This window comes from Ahaetulla prasina, chromosome 1 (assembly GCF_028640845.1).
Source record: "Ahaetulla prasina isolate Xishuangbanna chromosome 1, ASM2864084v1, whole genome shotgun sequence".
NCBI classification, from domain to species: domain Eukaryota; kingdom Metazoa; phylum Chordata; class Lepidosauria; order Squamata; family Colubridae; genus Ahaetulla; species Ahaetulla prasina.
This window is the reverse complement of record NC_080539.1, coordinates 49,669,747-49,688,225: the sequence shown is the minus strand read 5'-3', so window position 1 is coordinate 49,688,225 and position 18,479 is coordinate 49,669,747. Positions and strand designations below refer to the sequence as shown.

The 18,479-nt window shown below is 38.7% G+C and overlaps 2 protein-coding genes across 6 annotated transcripts in view; one reads left to right on the top strand and one right to left on the bottom strand.

The window, feature by feature from the left end:
• Window positions 1-7,269, bottom strand: part of PIGF (phosphatidylinositol glycan anchor biosynthesis class F) — a 24,887-nt gene extending 17,618 nt beyond the window's left edge. The window contains exons 1-4 of one of the 5 annotated variants that reach the window (XM_058165197.1): window positions 7,166-7,269; window positions 5,952-6,174; window positions 5,333-5,583; window positions 3,374-3,465 (exon numbers count right to left, since the gene is read on the bottom strand). In XM_058165197.1, the coding sequence (XP_058021180.1) occupies window positions 3,374-3,465; window positions 5,333-5,560 (320 nt within the window). In that variant the 5' untranslated portion in view covers window positions 5,561-5,583; window positions 5,952-6,174; window positions 7,166-7,269. The other 4 variants (XM_058165196.1, XM_058165199.1, XM_058165200.1 and 1 more) reach the window with 4 other exon arrangements.
• On the top strand, window positions 7,259-18,479 carry CRIPT (CXXC repeat containing interactor of PDZ3 domain). Its single transcript, XM_058165205.1, has 5 exons — window positions 7,259-7,416; window positions 13,653-13,718; window positions 15,721-15,775; window positions 16,438-16,541; window positions 16,644-18,479. The coding sequence occupies exons 1-5, from the start codon at window positions 7,401-7,403 to the stop codon at window positions 16,706-16,708; spliced, it is 306 nt and encodes a 101-aa protein (XP_058021188.1). The 5' UTR covers window positions 7,259-7,400; the 3' UTR covers window positions 16,709-18,479.

The window sequence follows — 18,479 nt, the reverse complement described above, 5'->3', positions numbered from 1 at the left end:
GTGAAATGTCTTCAAAAGAAAAAAGAAAAAACAAGAACGTCCAATTGCTTCCTGAAAAAGCAACTTTGGGACAACAATGACCTGGATGACTGAGTATCTCCATAGACAAATGAATCTAGCCTTTCTCTGGATTTGCACATTCCCCATTTGCTTCCCCTGGAAAGGTTATCAAATGACTTTAACTTTGCTTTTGAAGTTCAGTTAATCACAACATACTATTATGCTTAAATGGTAATTAACATTCATTCTGCTTTTCTGAAATCAACCAGTTGCATAAATGAAAGCCTTTATAGCCTAAGAGTTCTGAGACGCAGGATTGCTCCAGACATTTCTAAAATTTGTAGCTAATGATAACTTAAAACATAATGAGAGAAGTGGGGATGGGAAATTATGAAAAATGACTGGGTAGTATATTAACTAAATTAAATTCTAATTAAAATTAAATGTCAATTAGAGGCAAAATGTTCTGTTGGAAGATGTGGGAAGACTTTTTCTTGACTTCTCTCTAATTCACAAGAGTGATAACTTATCAACTCAAGCATATTTTAACCTGTCAATGTGGACCAGATGTTTTAGCTATATCTGAGAAATGAAAGGTATAAATATACTTGATGGATTCAATGTTTGAAATACAATTTTTATTCTAAAAACGAGAGAATATTTTTAAAGTTCACATTAAGGGCATTTGTGGTTCGCAGATTAAAGAACTAGAACATCTAATAATATTTTAAAATGTAAAATTTGTTTTAGTGGATATAAAATTAAAATGGATTCATCAAAAAAACTTAATTCACATTTACTGAACTGAATGGATTTGAAAAGATTGATATATTTTTTCTATTGTCAACAGAAAAAAATGAGGTGTTATTGACTCATAATTTGATTTTGTGAATGAAAGACATGCTTTAGAAATAACATTTTAATGTTCATAAACAGCTTTATAGGGAAATTGTTTAATTATTAAAGAAGTTAATTAAAATCAAACTTGGGATTTATTCTACCTTATCTTTTAGTTTTTAAAAAGTAGTCCCTAACATCCCACTTAATTCAACTGTGGCATTTGGCCTAGAAAAAGTTGTGTATTGTTGTCACCCAAAATGAAGATCTAAACAAATCTCAGTAGAGATTTATCCATGTTTACCAAATTTGAATACCATAGCAGGCTATAATGAATTCAAAATAAGAGAAAATGCGTCTGATCTCCTTCTGAATTCATAATCTGGGGCATGTGTGATTAATGTTTAATGTGACATCCAAACAAAAAGAGCGTCTGATTCTGAAGCAGTTTATACCTCTTATATAAAAACTGACTTTTCACAATTCTGAAACTCAAAACTTCCACATGGTGATCGCCACACATCTCAAAAGCATTTTTCTGATTTTATTACTTTGCTATAATAATGTGATCATCAGTAGCGATTTGAAGAAGGAACACCTTTGGAATATTTTGCCTCAGAACACATCAAAAGCTAAGATCTTTGATGTAACATTGACATTTGGATGATCATGTATGAAAAAATTCACCCCACTTCTGTTTTTTTTTCTTATTTAAAATAGTTCAATATCGTTGTTGTTGTTTTACTACAGTATATAGTTTTCAGTGATTAAGGACCAGCCTAGAAATCAGGAAACTGAGTTTAGTTTCACCTTAGACATGAAAAATAACTGGGTGACTTTGAACCAATCACTCTCTCCCAGCCCAACTCACCTCACAGAATTGCTGTTGTTGGAGAAAACAGGAGGAGGAAGAAATATTAGGTATGTTCACAACCTTGAGTTATTTATAAAAATAATAAAGGTGGGATAAAAAAAAATCTAAAAACACCCCCACATTTACTCAGAAACAAGTTTCTAAGTTCTACTAGTTTGGCTAGTTCTACTTTACAGACTGCATGCTAAAGATAGAAAATTTTAATGTTCCTCTATACAAAATAAGTAAGCAAATAAATAAATACATATCCTACAAAGACAACTTGAAGCTTTGGAGAAGGGAGGGGGAAATTCATATCTAGTGTTTCCCCTGACGTATCAGTCTTTCTTGCAATGTTAGTGTGTATTTACTTATTTTGAGACAGAACAACTTTCATTTGGTGTGAATGAAATTCCATTTGAAATTTGGTGTGATTAAATTCACCTTAAACCTACCTAGTTTTCATTATGATTAAGTCTCAATAACACTTTTGTTTACTTTTTGCATCTATTATTAAAACACTCCCTAAAATGAGCTTAAAATGACATATAAACGTTCAGCTTCATATGTACACTTTATATATTTTATAATTTAATATGTATTCTGTTGCATCATGAGCTTAAATCATTTCCACTTGCTCATCTTTCAAGTATATATGCATATGTTTGCAACCCTGAGTTGTTTATAAAAATAATAAAGATGGGATAAAAAAAAATCTAAAACTTCTGTTTGATTTGTTAAGGCCACCAAAGTTTCTAGGTTCTTTTTATATTTTGCCAATTAAACTTTATGCTACAATGGATTATGATGGATTTATAGCAGTAAAATGTAGAACCTGCGATGGAATGACCTACCTACAACTGAATTACAATTTCAGTATACCATTGAGATGAAAATATAATGAATAATAATTATGTATTACTCAAAGTACCTAATCACTGGAAGGCATTTATCCTGGCACAATGTCATGTCTTCCCCTCAGCTGTCCTTAAAAGGTCAATGCAGAAAGATTCCCTACTTGGAGAGACAATGGCCCTGTGACTCTGGACACACAGAACCAACGAGCAGGTCTTTTTCCAGTACCGCTATTATAGTCATTTGTTTCATTTCACCATTGCTACATTTTTTTTGCTCACATCTAGCCAGGTTATCTGTTCTCTACTTCTCTGATTTCTCTCAACCTCGCTAAATATACTTCTTTTTTCTAGCCCATCAGTTCCTTGTCCCACATGCCTGTATGGTCAATCTATTTGGACCAGAATTGATTGGCTGCTGCTATTTGCGATCTATGGTAATCTTACCAAATGTCATCTGATCCATAATTTATCCTCTTTCTCATTATCTTGTCTAACTATGACTGCACATTCTTTCATAGAATTACTGCCCACTTTACTTCAGCAGTGAACTATCATTATTTATTCTTGAAGCTAGGAAAACAAAATTGTCACTGAAGTTTTTTTATTATTAATTCTAAGTTCACTAAGCAGATGGGTCATATCATTTTTGACTTCATTATTAATATTTAATATTATCCCAGAACTACATATCTAAAAGCAAATCCACATTATCTTTACCACTAAAGGGTCTTATGTGGGACACTGTAAACCCAGACCGAGTCATAGTTCAAATTTCTAAAATTTAACTTTATGATTTACCAGGTGGAATTGTAAGAGACATACTTACTCTAGTAATGGTGCTCCGTAAAGAACAATAATTCCATGGAAGAGGACACAAGATATGAAGAAGTATACAGAGCATTTTACAAATCTTGTTGCCTTTTAAAGAGAATGAATATGCCATCAATATGCATAATTTTTTATAGAAGACAAGCTCTTGTACCATAAAGTACATAATTATTTATAATTAAATTAAAACCCTTGTAAACCTTTTCTAAGAGATGTGGTGGCTCAGTGGATAAGACACTGAGCTTGTCGATCAAAAAGTCAGCAGTTCAGCAGTTCAAATCCCTAGTGCTGTGTAACTGGGTGAGCTCCCATTACTTGTCCCAGCTTCTGCCAACCTAGCAGTTCGAAAGCACGTAAAAAATAGAAGTAGAAAAATAGGGATCATCTTTGGTGGGAAGGTAACAGCATTCCGTGCACCTTTGGCATTTAGTCATGCTGGCCACATGACCATGGATATGTCTTCAGACAAGCTGCCTCTTCGGCTTTAAAATGGAGATGAGCACTGCCCACCAGAGTTGGGAACGACTAGCACATATGTGCAAGGGGAACCTTTACCTTTATCTTTACCTTTACCTTTAAACCTTTTCTAGATAATTAACGCTGAATTAATATTTGGGTTTTTACAGTCTCTTGATAGCAGAACCAAAACTGACAATGACTACTGTATCCTCTTCTCCCTTTCTGCCTGATTCTCTCATCCCCATCCTGCAGCCTCCTAGGCAGGAAAATATCTCTCTTACTAGAAGTCCAATCTGATTTTTAGCAAGGCTTTTAAAACAAGGTTGAGTTGCATAGCGCAAATGCTCATTGCTGGCCTATAAATTCTTTTAATATTAAAGTAAAATACTTGTTTAAACTTGTTCAACTTAAGCAAAATACCCAGATTGAAATTCTTTTAATTTCATGGCAGAGGTTCAATATTTCACATTTATTTTCATGGCAGAGGTTCAATAATGTGTTTCAATCTCTTGTTGAAACTGGTAAAATTTAAATACTATAATCTGAATTAGTTTTATACCATATTGAATATTGTGATACTCTCAAAGTTAGGAAGATGCTCCTATAGGAGCTATTGTATTGCAATTTCACAGCTGATTCAATGAAACAGACTTACAAACTTAAGCATACTTTTCCAAACAAATTTCACAAAATCAGTCAGTGTCCTAATCAGTTTTATACAGTTCTTCTGTATCATAATAATAAATCATAACTTCTAGAAAGTTCTTATGTTTAATTTTGGGGTTTTCTGTAAGTTCCACAACAATATTCTAATTACTACACTGTTGCAAGATAAATCTACGCACAAGCTATACAATGGACAAGGTTATTACATGTGGGCTTGGAAAATTTCCCACAAGAGTGCACTTTCATAGCTCCCAGAAAATGCTAGGAAAATTACCTAACCTGTTTAGGTTTGTTGCCATTCTTTGGGACATATGACTAGAGTCCTTTTAACACTAGAAAAGAGTTTTATTTGATATGCAATTTTGTTTGATAGGATTCTTTAAAAACTTTAACATGGACTTTTATAAAATTTAAAGTTTTATAAGATTATATGACAACAACTCAAATACTGTCCTATAGTCAAAATACTGAAAAATATATTTAAATAATAACAAGGTATACCTCATTATTCAAAAGGCGGGAAATCAGCTTCCTTATAGCAGAAATATTAAGCGAGTATTTAATTACTTACAGATTATTTTAGAGTTTTAGTTCAAAGAGAAATGGCATGGAATAATGCTGAAGACGTGGAGCTTTGAATTTTATTGTGATTGCAACCATAAAGTTCCTAAATAGCTGAAAGCATGCAATCATTTATTCAACTTTACTCTTTCACATGATCTTCCATGAAGCATTGGAACAAATAGAACATTATTGAGAATAAAAAAAAAGTCAAATAAAAAAGTTATCCATGCCTCATACCAACAGTTAAATTTTATCAAACATAACATACCTTGTGGGCAAGAGAATATCTTCTTGTAGATAAATATGGTTTAAAAACCATATGTACAATTATATTTATAATACCAACGCTTGCTGAACAGATGCATAGCCACGTCAAGTGTGTGTCCAGGATTGAGAAATTCGTCCAGAACAAAGAAGGAACAATAGTAGATACAATAACAGAAAATATACAGATGACATTAGCAGTCAGCAGTCTCTTTATTTCTGTATCTTTCATGTTGTCTTATTTTTAATTTCCACCTGTGGAGAAGCGAATTAAGGCATTTATATTAATATTGGTGGTGAAGGCAGTTCTCCTTTGTACAAAAGATAATGCATTCCTACATAAATGAAATAGCAGAGGTGTCAAACTTGTGGCCCATGGGCTGGATGCGTCATGTGCTGGCCCCGCCCCTACCAGTTTAGCGAAAGGGAAAAAAAGTCCCAATACGTCACATGACATCGCCATGATGACGTGAGTTTGACACCCCTTGTTTATAGCATAGAAAATTTTCCTACAGTAACTTTTAGGGACATGAGCAAGCTCCAAAATTATAATGTGTTGTATGAAAGAAAATAAAAATATTTAAAATAGTTGATAAAAGTGGCTTTTAAGACCTTCAACATACTTCCATTTAAGAAGATGCCACTCCAAAGTAATGACTCCAGGCCTTTCCAACTTCTCCGATGTGCTGGGTTGGTTTAGTTGCAAACACCTCCATTCCAAATGAAGAGAACTGGAAGTAGCGATACATCCTCTTTTGACCTCAGAAAAAGAACGTATCTCTCTGTCTGAACCATTGTTCAGATCTGATCTCCTTCCAAGCGACCTGCACCAGTCAAGAATGGAGCCTAACAGATACACCCATAGACACAGGTAGACTTCAGCAACAGTTAACAACAGTTCACTTAGTGACCATTCAAAGTTACAATGGCACTGAAAAAAGTGACTTATGACCATTTTTCGCACTTACGACTGTTGCAGCATCCCCGTTGCCACATTATTTACATTTGGATGCTTGACAATTGACTCACATTTACGATGGTTGCAGTGTCCCGTAGACACATAAGGCACTTTTGCGACATTCTGATGAGCAAAGTCCATGGGGACACCTGATTCACTTAACAACTAATTTAACAACTGCAGTGATTCCCTTAACAAATGCGTCACGGGAAGTCGCAAAATGGGGCGAAGCTCACTTTTAGAAATTTCTCATTCAGCAACACAAATTTTGAGCTCCACTGTGGTCGTAAGCTGAGGACTACCTGTACAGGGTTTTTATTCACAACAGAGCACCGAAAGGTACTTGAGGCCAGCCTTTGCAAGGTTTGTTTAAACAAACCAAGTTTAAATAAGCTATTTTTCCTACGATCAATTTAAATGGGGTGAAAATGTGCAAGGGACTTGTAATCAACAGAAAACACACTAAGGACATAAATCTTTCCCAGCTTCCCTTCCTTCACCTGCGTGAAGGCTTTTAGGAGGCTGCTATGGGGAAAAATATCAAGGCAGGTGGCGGCAGGGTGATCCCTATAGCAGGGGTCTCCAACCTTGGCCACTTTAAACCTGGAGGACTTCAACTCCCAGAATACCCCAGCCAGCTTTGCTGGCTGGGGGATTCTGGGAGTTGAAGTCCTCCAGGCTTAAAGTGGCCAAGGTTGGAGACCCCTGCCCTATAGGCTTCCGAGGCAACGGCGCCGATCCAGCTTACCTGCCGTTTCCCAGATGCTAATAGGGGAAGCGTCGCAAATACGTCACACGCCCACCTAGAAACAACCGCCGCGCTCCTACGGCGCGACCGGCCTCACTCAACCCACCCCGCCCCCTCCCGCAGCCTCTTACGTCATGACTACTTCCGTACAGCAATCCATCGGCCGGTTCGCGGAAGGCGCTTCTCACGCCCTTGGACGTCAAGAGGAAACCGGAAGCGGAAATGTGGAGGCTCACGGAGGTTCGGCGGTGGAACTTTGTGGTGGTGGGGAGGCTCGAGCCTCTCTCGGCTGGCTGACGGATTATTTTTTTTCTTCACCCCCGCCACCACCGCACCGGTTTCGGTTGGGTGTTTTAGGCCTTCGCCATGGTGTGCGAGAAATGTGAGTTGAAGGGACGGGTGACGATGGGACAACGCGCGGTATAAAGTGAGAAGGCTCATTTAACCTGAAGTGAAGGGTTTTTTTGGGTGGGGTGGAGCGCTTCCTGAGAGAGTAAAATTCGGGTTGCCCGACGCTTCTATTTTTTGGTCCCAGGATTGTCCTCCAAGGCAGGGGTCTCCAACCTTGGCAACTTTAAGCCTGGCGGACTTGTAACGTCCTTCCTGCCAACGACTACTTCAGTTTCAACTACAATAACACAAGAGCTACCAATAGATTTAAACTTAGTGTCAACCGCTCCAATTTGGATTGCAGAAAATATGACTTCTGTAACAGAGTTATCTGTGCTTGGAATGCATTACCTGACTCTGTGGTCTCTTCTCATAACCCCAAAAGCTTTAACCAAAAACTATCTATTGTTGACCTCACCCCATTCCTAAGAGGACTTTAAGAGGCGTGCATAAGAGCACAAACGTGCCTACCCGTTCCTGTCCTATTGTTTCTTTTCCTTTTATATATATATATATATATATATATATATATATATATATATATATATATATATATATATATATATATATATATATATATATATATATATATATATATATATATATATATATATATATATATATATATACATACACACACACACACACACACTTATACTTCCTTGTTTCTCCTCATATATTTGTTTATACAAATATTATTATTATTATTGTTTCGATTTCTATACCGCCCTTCTCCCAAAGGACTCTTCGCAATCCTATGGACACAACCAGTGGTGGGTTTCAACATTTTTTACTACCAGTTCTGTGGGTGTGGCTTGGTGGGCATGGCATGGCATTTTAAGGATACCTTAAAATCTCCATTCCCTCCTCAATCCAGGAGAAGGATACTACAAAATCCCCATTTCCTCCCAATCAGCTGGGACTCAGGAGGCAGAGAATAGTTGGGGGTGGGGCCAGTCAGAATTTTTACTACCGGTTCTCCAAACTACTCAAAATTTCCGCTACCGGTTCTCCAGAACTGGTCAGAACTTGCTGAAACCTACCTCTGGGCATGACACACACACAATCCTCCCTTGTCTCCCGGGGTTTGCCCAAATTCGGGTTCATTGCGTTGATGACGCTTATCTAACGCAGAGACCCCAATCAGTGCCACAAGCAAAATTGGAGGGCTGCCTTTTCTAAAAGCCAAGGGTTTATTTCTTTGTGCAGGTACTTAAAAACAGAAATTTCGGGACTGCCGCTTTATGATACTGTCCTGAGTGCACTTAATGGGATTTGGGTCTGTGAGTGCACGTGCCTCAGATCAGGGGTCTCCAACCTTGGCAAGTTTAAGCCTTGAGGACTTCAATTCCCAGAATTCTGGGAGTTGAAGTCCTCCAGGCTTAAAGTTGCCAAGGTTGGGGACCCCTGCCTCAGATTATTGTGGTTGGTGGTATTGAATCAGGTGTACAGTACTGGTATTATGAATATACCATGTTTCCTCGAAAAAAAAGACTCTTATATTTTTTTGAACCCTGAAATAAGTGCTTGGCCTTTTTGCCATGCGCTCAAAAGCCCGATTGGCCTTATTATCAGGGGATGTCTTATTTGTGGGGGGAACAGGATACTATGAACGGATGGAATGCACGGGTTTCCGTGCATTCCATCAGCCGAGGGCCCAGGGTAGGGGTGGAGGGGTGGCGGTTGTGATTAAAGAGAGTTTAGAGCCGAGGGAGACCACTGTACCTCAGATATCCGGGTGTGAATCCCTCTTTGTGAGGTGGGGTCATAGATGTCAGATGGGCTTGCTGGTCGCACCTGGCTCCTTGCTGCGTGACAGCGGCCTGCCCGAGCTCCTAGAGGTGCTTGCCGGGTGGCGGTGGAGACCCCAGACTTTTAGCCATGGGGGACTTTAACCTGCCATCTGCCGGCTCGTCATCGACGGTAGCTCGGGAGTTCTTGGCCTCCATGACGGCCTTGGACCTGACTCAAGTAGTGGATGGCCCCACTCACATCGGGGGTGGCACACTGGACCTGATTTTTGTCTCTGGTCAGTGGTCGAGATCTGGACTTAAAGGAAATAGTCATTGAACCTTTCTCAGGGTCAGATCCCTCCCTCCTTGGCCTGGACTTTCTGACCGCTACCCACCACCGCAGGGAGGCGGAACCATTACGTTGGTACCGCCCCACGCGCCTGATGGACCCAGAGAGGTTCCGGACGGAGCTTGGGCCACTCCCTGAGGATCTGGCTCACGGCACGGCAGAGGAACTGGCTGCAGCCTGGGAACGGGCTGCGGCCGGGCTTTAGACCGTGTCAGGCCTTTGCGGCCTCTGACCCGGCGAGGTCCCAACCGGCTCCTTGGTTCTCCGAGGAGCTGAGGGGATGAAACGCCGGAGAAGACGCCTAGAGAGTTCCTGGAGGTCCAGCCGCTCAGAGGTTGATCGGACACTAGTTAGATCCTATACTAGGACCTACCTAGTGGCACTGAGGGGATGCGAGGCGTTGCTACGCCTCCTCCCTCATTGCGCCGGCAGATAACCGCCCAGCTGCCCTGTTCGAGTGACCCGCCTCCTTCACCAGGGGAGCGGGATGACCCGCTGCAGGGACGTGCTGAGGAGTTTAACGGTTATCTATACGATAAAATCGCTCAGCTGAAGGACGGTCTGGACCAAGATTGCAGCGATTCGGACGAGACGCCTGAGGCGGTCTTGGTGATGTTGTATGGGATGAGTTTGACCCTGTGACTCCGAGGACATGGACAGGTTGCTGGGTAGATTGAATGCCACCACATGTTTATTGGACCCGTGCCCCTCCTGGCTGGTGCTGGCCACTCAGGAGGTGACACGAGGCTGGCTCCAGGGATTACGAGTGCTTCCTTGTTGGAGGAGTCTTCCGCCGCCTTGAAAGAGGCGGTGGTGAGGCCCTCCTCAAGAAGCCTTCCTGGACCCGGCTGTTTTAGGTAATTATCGTCCAGTCTCCAACCCGCTCGCGGCGAAGGTTGTAGAGAGTATGGTGGCATATCAGTTCCCCTTCACCTGGAGGAAACTGTCTATCTGGACCTGCTCCAGTCCGGCTTCCGCCCGGTTACAGCACTGAGACGGCTTTGGTCGCGTTGGTGGATGATCTCTGGAGGGCCAGGGATAGGGGTTATTCCTCTGCCCTGGTCCTATTAGACCTCTCAGCGGCTTTTGATACCATCGACCATGGTATCCTGCTGCGCCGGTTGGGGGGATTGGGAGTGGGAGGCACCGGTTATCGGTGGTTCTCCTCCTATCTCTCCGACCGTCGCAGACGGTGTTGACGGGGGCAGAGGTCACCGCGCGCCTCACTTGTGGGGTGCCGCAGGGGTCGATTCTCTCGCCCCTTCTGTTCAACATCTATATGAAGCCGCTGGGTGAGATCATCAGTGGCTTCGGTGTGAGGTACCAGCTGTACGCTGATGACACCCAGCTGTACTTTTCCACACCGGGCCACCCCAATGAAGCCGTCGAAGTGCTGTCCCGGTGTCTGGAGGCCTACGGGTCGGGAGGGGGAGGAACAGGCTCAAGCCCAATCCCTCCAAGACGGAGTGGCTGTGGATGCCGGCATCCCGGTACAGCCAGCTGAGTCCGCGGCTGACTGTCGGGAGCGAGTCATTGGCCCCGATGGAGAGGGTGCGCAATTTGGGCGTTCTCCTGGATGAACGGCTGTCTTTTGAAGACCATTTGACGGCCGTCTCCAGGAGAGCTTTCCACCAGGTTCGCCTGGTGCGCCAATTGCGCCCCTTTCTAGACCGGGATGCCTTGTGCACAGTCACCACGCCTTGTGACGCCTCGCCTGACTACTGCAATGCTCTCTACATGGGGCTCTCTTGAGGGGCATCCGGAGGCTACAGTTAGTCCAGAATGCAGCGGCGCGGGTGATTGAGGGAGCCCCTCGTGGCTCCCGAGTGACACCTATCCTGCGCCGGCTGCACTGGCTACCTGTGGCCTTCCGGGTGCGCTTCAAGGTGTTGGTGAATGTCTTTAAAGCGCTCCATGGCATAGGGCCGGGATACTTACGGGACCGCCTGCTGCTACCGAATACCTCTCACCGACCCGTGCGCTCTCACAGAGAGGGGCTCCTCAGGGTGCCATCGGCGCGACAGTGTCGTCTGGCGACACCCAGGGGAAGGGCCTTCTCTGTGGGGGCTCCCGCCCTCTGGAACGAACTCCCCCCAGGACTTCGTCAACTTCCGGACCTCCGAACCTTTCGCCGCGAGCTTAAAACCTATTTATTCATCTGCGCTGGACTGGGGTAGTGTTTTAATGTGTTTTAATGGGTTTTAATGGGTTTTTAGTTCCAAATTTTAATTCTGGCCAATTTTAATAAGTTTTTTAATTGTATTTTTTAATCTGTATTTATAGTATTGTATTTTTATTTGGCTGTGAACCGCCCTGAGTCCTTCGGGAGAAGGGCGGTATACAAATGTAAATAATAAATAAATAAATAAATAATGAACGAGGATTCAGAGCACTTAAAAGTGATTTAAAGGAGCAAGTATCTTGAGGTTGCTATTTTTGGGATGTTTTGAGCCCCCAAATAGTGAATACTGTAAAGTTTTCAGTAAATCCTAGCAAGGATGGCTGTTTACTGTTCTGAAAATCACTTGTAAGAAAACGCCTAGAATGTATTGATCAGGTACAACAGTAGGAGGGGTTTGTTATGCTATAGTTTTTTTTCAGCTTTTGGGATTATTACAGAATTCATAATGTAGATGGTGGGGAGGAGAACTGAACCTGCAAGATATCATCTGAGCTCATTTAAAAACCAGTATTCAAGATTATCAATACAACTTTTCTTAATCCATAGGATTGGGTAGTGGGTTATAGGGTTTACAGTTTTACCATTCTTACAAAGGTTTTGGTAACTAGATAATTATACTGTAGTGACTATAAGATTTATTTCTCAAAATTTTTAAATTAATGTTATTAATATATAATAAAATCTGAATTAAAAAAACCTAGATCCCCAAACTAACGTTGTTTACATATACACTAGATAAGCCAAGACCTGTCGAGTCATCTTTTCAGAAATATTGCCTTGCTAAAATCTTCCAACAATGGCAGAACTTCTAATGTCCTACCTTCACAGGAAAAATACTTACAAATTCAGGGAGATATTCAGAGATGTATTTGCCTTGAAAATAGCCTATGTCAAATTATAAAGCACAGCCAAACATCAGAAGTTGACCACATAAAAAATGTTTATATTATAAAGTTTGCCAAATTTCAATTCCATGAAATTGGATTTTGGAACCCAAAATCATGGGTTCCAGATTTGGGATCCATTCTGTAAATTACTGTAACTGGTTTGTGGTATCTTGCTTCAAAAATTGATATCCTACAATTCAAACATGAAAGTTTTAGTAGTAAATAAATAATTACTGTTAATTTGATATTATTCAATGGTATACATATCATGTGCACTCTTTCTGTAAAGCAAAGTACTAAAAATAAAATTAGCATAATCACATGAATGTCAATTTAGAAAGCAGTAATGATTTCAGTGATTATAAGATTGCAGCCTTACATGGATTTCTGTGTAAAATGTGCTACACTGACAACATAGCTATATATTCTTATTCCTAGGGCATATGAAACCAGAAACAAGGTTATCTTCTTTTTTTTTAATGTTCACTTTTCAAAATTATCTAATGGTAAATTGCCAAAATTACAGTGATCCAGGACTGGACTACTGTATTATGATAAAGGTTTCATTCATGAGAACAATCCTCATCTTTCCTAGACTTGTAGAATTTATCTGCTATCTCAATCAATTTGCCATATATCTGCAAACTACTATTTGTTTGCATTTACATTTGTTATTTTTATATTTATGTTCTGTTTTCATTTAATCATACTTTCTTGTAGTTATAACATGTGTCAGAGAGCTTTCATAGTTACTGATAAGTAATCCCTACTGTGTTTAGAAGGATCAGTATGACACAACTTTAAAAACATGTATTGGCATCAAAACTCACTAAATCCCAAAGGGCAATTTCTAGAGTCAGAGGATAGATTTTATAGATTCCATGCATCTTCAATGGTTTCCAATTTTTCTAGAGTCACTGTTATAGAAAAAAATAAGCTACATGGAATGTGGTACTTCGTATTATTAATATTTGTATTATTGTCAGTTCTATGAAATGATATGATCTGAACATACGGTGCTGTTGTAATCTATTGTATTAGCATAATTTTTATTCTCTTTTCAATGCTACTCCATAGGTGAAAGAAAACTTGGTACAGTAATTACACCTGATACCTGGAAAGATGGTGCAAGAAACACAACAGGTATTCTTAAATATCACAAAAACTGCTATCTATTTTTGATTATTTCTCATTTCTTGATCAAGAAAGTGTGTAGGAAATGCCAATAGAAAAAACTGCAGATCTTCATGTCAATCTGTATGTTCTTTAATGTCTCTATAATCCTACACCTCAATAATCACATTTCATTTCATAACATAACATAACATAACATAACATCAGAGTTGGAAGGGACCTTGGAGGCCTTCTAGTCCAACCCCCTGCCCAGGCAGGAAACCCTACACCATCTCAGTCAGATGGTTATCCAACATTTTCTTAAAAATTTCCAGTGTTGGAGCATTCACAACTTCTGAAGGCAAGTCGTTCCACTTATTAATTGTTCTAACTGTCAGGAAATTTCTCCTTAGTTCTAAGTTGCTTCTTTCTTTGATCAGTTTCCACCCATTGCTTCTTGTTCTACCCTCAGGTGCTTTGGTGAACAGCCCGACTCCCTCTTCTTTGTGGCAGCCCCTGAGATATTGGAACACAGCTATCATGTCTCCCCTAGTCCTTCTTTTTGTTACCTTTGTTCATAAATATAAAATTCTGAAACAACTTCATAGTCCAATTATTAAGCATTAAGGGATCTAAACCTGGAAGTGCCATATGTAATATATATGCTGGTTTTCTTTCTAGCATTTGAACATTACAGGCACCTTTGTAAATTAATCTTTTTTGAAAATAAGTACTAATGCTAAAAACCTTTACAACTCAACAATTGCAGCATGACTGAACTTTATATGCTTGAACCTAGTTTAAAAGACTCAGCATTTCTAACTGGGTCATTGTGGTCAAAATCTTGCTTCTTTAAAGCAACCAAATCACTCTGAAGATAGAGCATAATTATATTTGGATGCATACAAGCCATAATACAGTATATCTTGGACCTCCAACAATGCTTTAATACTTTGCTGAACTGCCCTGAGAAAAAGTAGAACCAAGGCTTATATATCTTTGGCCCAGCAAATTGCAAGTCAAAGAAAGAAAGAAGAAAAAGGCTGATACAATTGTTGGAATATTTCAATATTCCAGCTATTTGACTTCATTATTATCCCTGCCTAGTAGGGGAATAGAAACAATTTGGTTTATTAGGTCACATGTTCCTATCTGATTCTTCCACCTGTCACCACTCAGCTATGAATATTGGGAATGTTTTGAAGGGCACTTTAAGTAGTTCATACATATTGGGGAATCTTAGACAATTGGCAATAAATGCGGCTTATATGTGTAATGGGGTACCTATAACCACCACAATATAATCATACATAATTTAGATCTCCATTAGACTATTGACTTAAATGGTTGTAGAAACACTTAAGTATTGATAACAATATTAAATGTCCTATGATGCAGACATTCTTAATCATATTAGATTAGGAAAACCTGTTGAATATCTATCCCACAGATAAACAATGTCCTGATTTTAGTTAAATATTTTCCTGTTTTGAAATGGTTTTTAAAGGAATGTGACTCCCCCTGCTGTTCTGTTTTGATCTTTAGCAATGTACACATTCTGTTTTGACTGTTCAAATTGCTAAAGAGAACAGGATCTACTATTGGGGTTAGCAGGGAAAAATCAATCACAGAAATTATTAAATTGTGGAAGGAAAATGAATGCAAAATGTATCCCGTGATATGTTACACAGTAGAATCAAAACCAAATTCCTTTGTTCATAAACATTCTTAAAACTTAGGAGAGAAGATTTATGGACATGTGGATGCAGAAGAAAGGCAAAATCCCATTGTATGTGTAGAAGTCTACTTATCTAGTGTTAGATGGGTCTCACAAGTAGTTAGGTGGTAGTAAAAAATGAAAGGGACATGATTATGATGTGGTTGGGAAAAAATTCAGCATTCTCGGAACGTCTTGTGAAACGTTCATTTTCATGTTTATTGTTGGGTACTCTGGGCATTCATTTTTCTTTTTAATGGTTTTAACTTTAACTTGAAGTGGTTTCAAAATTATGTAATATCTTTTTATTTATAGAAAGTGGTGGGAGAAAATTAAATGAAAACAAGGCATTGACATCAAAAAAGGCAAGGTAATTAAAATCTTAATTCACTTACCAAATGAGTCAAATGCTGGAAAAATTATTAACTTGCTTATTTATTCTTCTGAATTTTAGTCTCTTTCATATTTCCACATATCTAGCCTCACTTTGGCATAGAAGTTTTTTCCCATTGCACTGTACTTTTAATATCTGTAACTCTTTACCAATTCTTTATCACTGCATCCTGAAGAGCAATGGCTAGATTGGTGTTTTTCAAATTTGGCAACTTTCAGATGTGTGGACTTCAACCCTCAATTCCCTGAAGCCCATCTTACAGTTGCCAAGTTTAAAAATGCTGGGGTAGATCATGGTAATTTTGTAAAGCACTGGACAAGTAAATAAAGGACTGGGAAATTATCATGCATATGTCATATGATCTGATTTAGTCTAGGTAGAAGAGAAAAGGTATAAGAAAAAACCTGGACACATGAATAATTTATATAATGATGTGAAAATATGTAGTGATTGTTCAAAATGGCAAATTGCATTTTGATCATTTTAGGCAACTGCAACACATAAACTCTCTTGGGTCATTTATTAGCTTTCTTGGGGGATTTGGTTCCACTTTTCTCTGCCCCCATTTGCTGCAAATATATTAAAGTAAATAAAAATATTTTGATAAACAGCTGATCCACTTGTTTTTATCTTCTTAGATTTGATCCTTACGGCAAAAACAAATTTGCAATATGCCGGATTTGTAAAAGTTCAGTTCATCAGCCAGGATCGCATTACTGTCAGGGATGTGCATACAAAAAGGGTGAGATATTTGCTGTAAACCCAGTTTCTTCCCTTTAAAGAGAAATAAGTTATACTGGATGATCAAAAGTAATTTCAATATTCCTGTGCTTTTTATTAACAGGTATCTGTGCAATGTGTGGAAAGAAAGTCTTGGATACAAAAAACTACAAGCAAACATCAGTTTAATTGTTGTAATTTTTTAAAATTGACCCACTTTGAACTTTGAAGCAATTGCTAAACATCATCATTACTGATAATACGATGACAGACTTCTAGAGAACTTGCATGGGATAATTGTGCTATCTTAGATCTAAGTTTTAATCTGCATTAATGACTATATTTATTTGGAGTAAGAAATATTTGTTCACCATAATTATTTTAGAAAAACTTAAAAGTGTAGGAGATAATTTAACTTTCCCAACAACTAAGCTATCCTTACATCAAAAATAAGGATTGCTGAACATATCATCAAGCTCAATAAAATTAGCATATGATGATTTATAGGATACTTGAATATTTAATCATAATAGTATGTAATTTTGGCAATCCAACTATAGCAATAGGCAGTTCTTCAATTTATTTGTGTTACAAACTTAGAATTGCTTGCAGCAGGGGCTTTCAAAGCATCTGGCAAATAACAGTACACACGCATTGAATGTTATTCTTCTGGATTGGTTGCACATAAATACTGTACCTTGGTTGATAACTCTTTTTACTTAAATGGACATTTTTAATATTAAACGTGTAGTGGCTTAAATTTAAGATAACATTAATATTTTTAAAATGAATATCTAGCTTAACTGCGTACAATTAGTATAGAGGTATTACTTGTTAAAGAGAAAGAATGCAGAGTTCCTAATTTGTTGTGCTCATATTTTGGGTTTTATTTTGTTAGAGTCTCTTATACACATTTCTACAATATTTGATGGTTAATATGTTGTTTGTGCATTTTTATCTGTGTTGCAAAAAAATGCAACAGTTTTTAATTGGATAGGGACATTGGCCTGTAGATTATATGACTGAACTGGATAGAGATGTATTGTATTGGTTTGATTCTTTTCTGCCAAATTTTAGGTGTAATGTCGGAATTTTAAAGAAATGATTAAAAAGGATCAATCAACATAATTCCAATCATGTTTAATTAATAGCTTTTATGAAGTTTAAAATGTTATTGTGATAGTATTCAGTTTGATTGTTTTGAGGCTCTAGCCTAGTGCCCATATCATTGGCTTTTAATTTTCACAAACACCAATGGCTCCGAGGCCAACAAAATGCTACTTTGAGTTGAGTATCTTAAAAATATGAATACTCTATTTAACTTTGATCCCAATAGCTGAACCATGGGATATAATTGTCAATTAATCATAATGTGGTGATAAAATATACCCTCCGCACACCCATATGAGCTGGATTCAATACCAAACCTATGGGATTCCCTCATCTCCAACCAATACCTTGTAAGAAAATATTTACAGCAATTGACTCTGGATAGCAATAGAGGGAAGTATCAGACAGTAAACCAAATTGTTTATTTTTACAGACCATATTTCAAAAATAGCATAACCAGTGTACCAACCTAGTAGAAAGTGATAAATGTTACAAAGATGGGTTCATCAAAAACATTCCAGTATCATTTTATTTATTTATTTGTATCCTGCCTTTATTATTCATTTTAGAAATAACTCAAGGTAGAGAATATATCCAACACACCACCTTCTCCTATTTTCCCCACAACAGCCACCCTGTGAGGTTTGTTGGCTGAGAGAAAATGCCTGGCTCAAAGTCACCTACCCAATTTATCCTCCTGTGCCTTTTTCAATTTTCTTTGTCTCTGAAATGTTAAGAAGCCAAAAGCTGCTTTTGGCTAAGCTTTTGGTCAAGGCTGTCCAACTGGGACATGAGTCCCCTGTATGTTATTTTACTGTTTTTATGCTAATAAATTTATATTATATCTTAA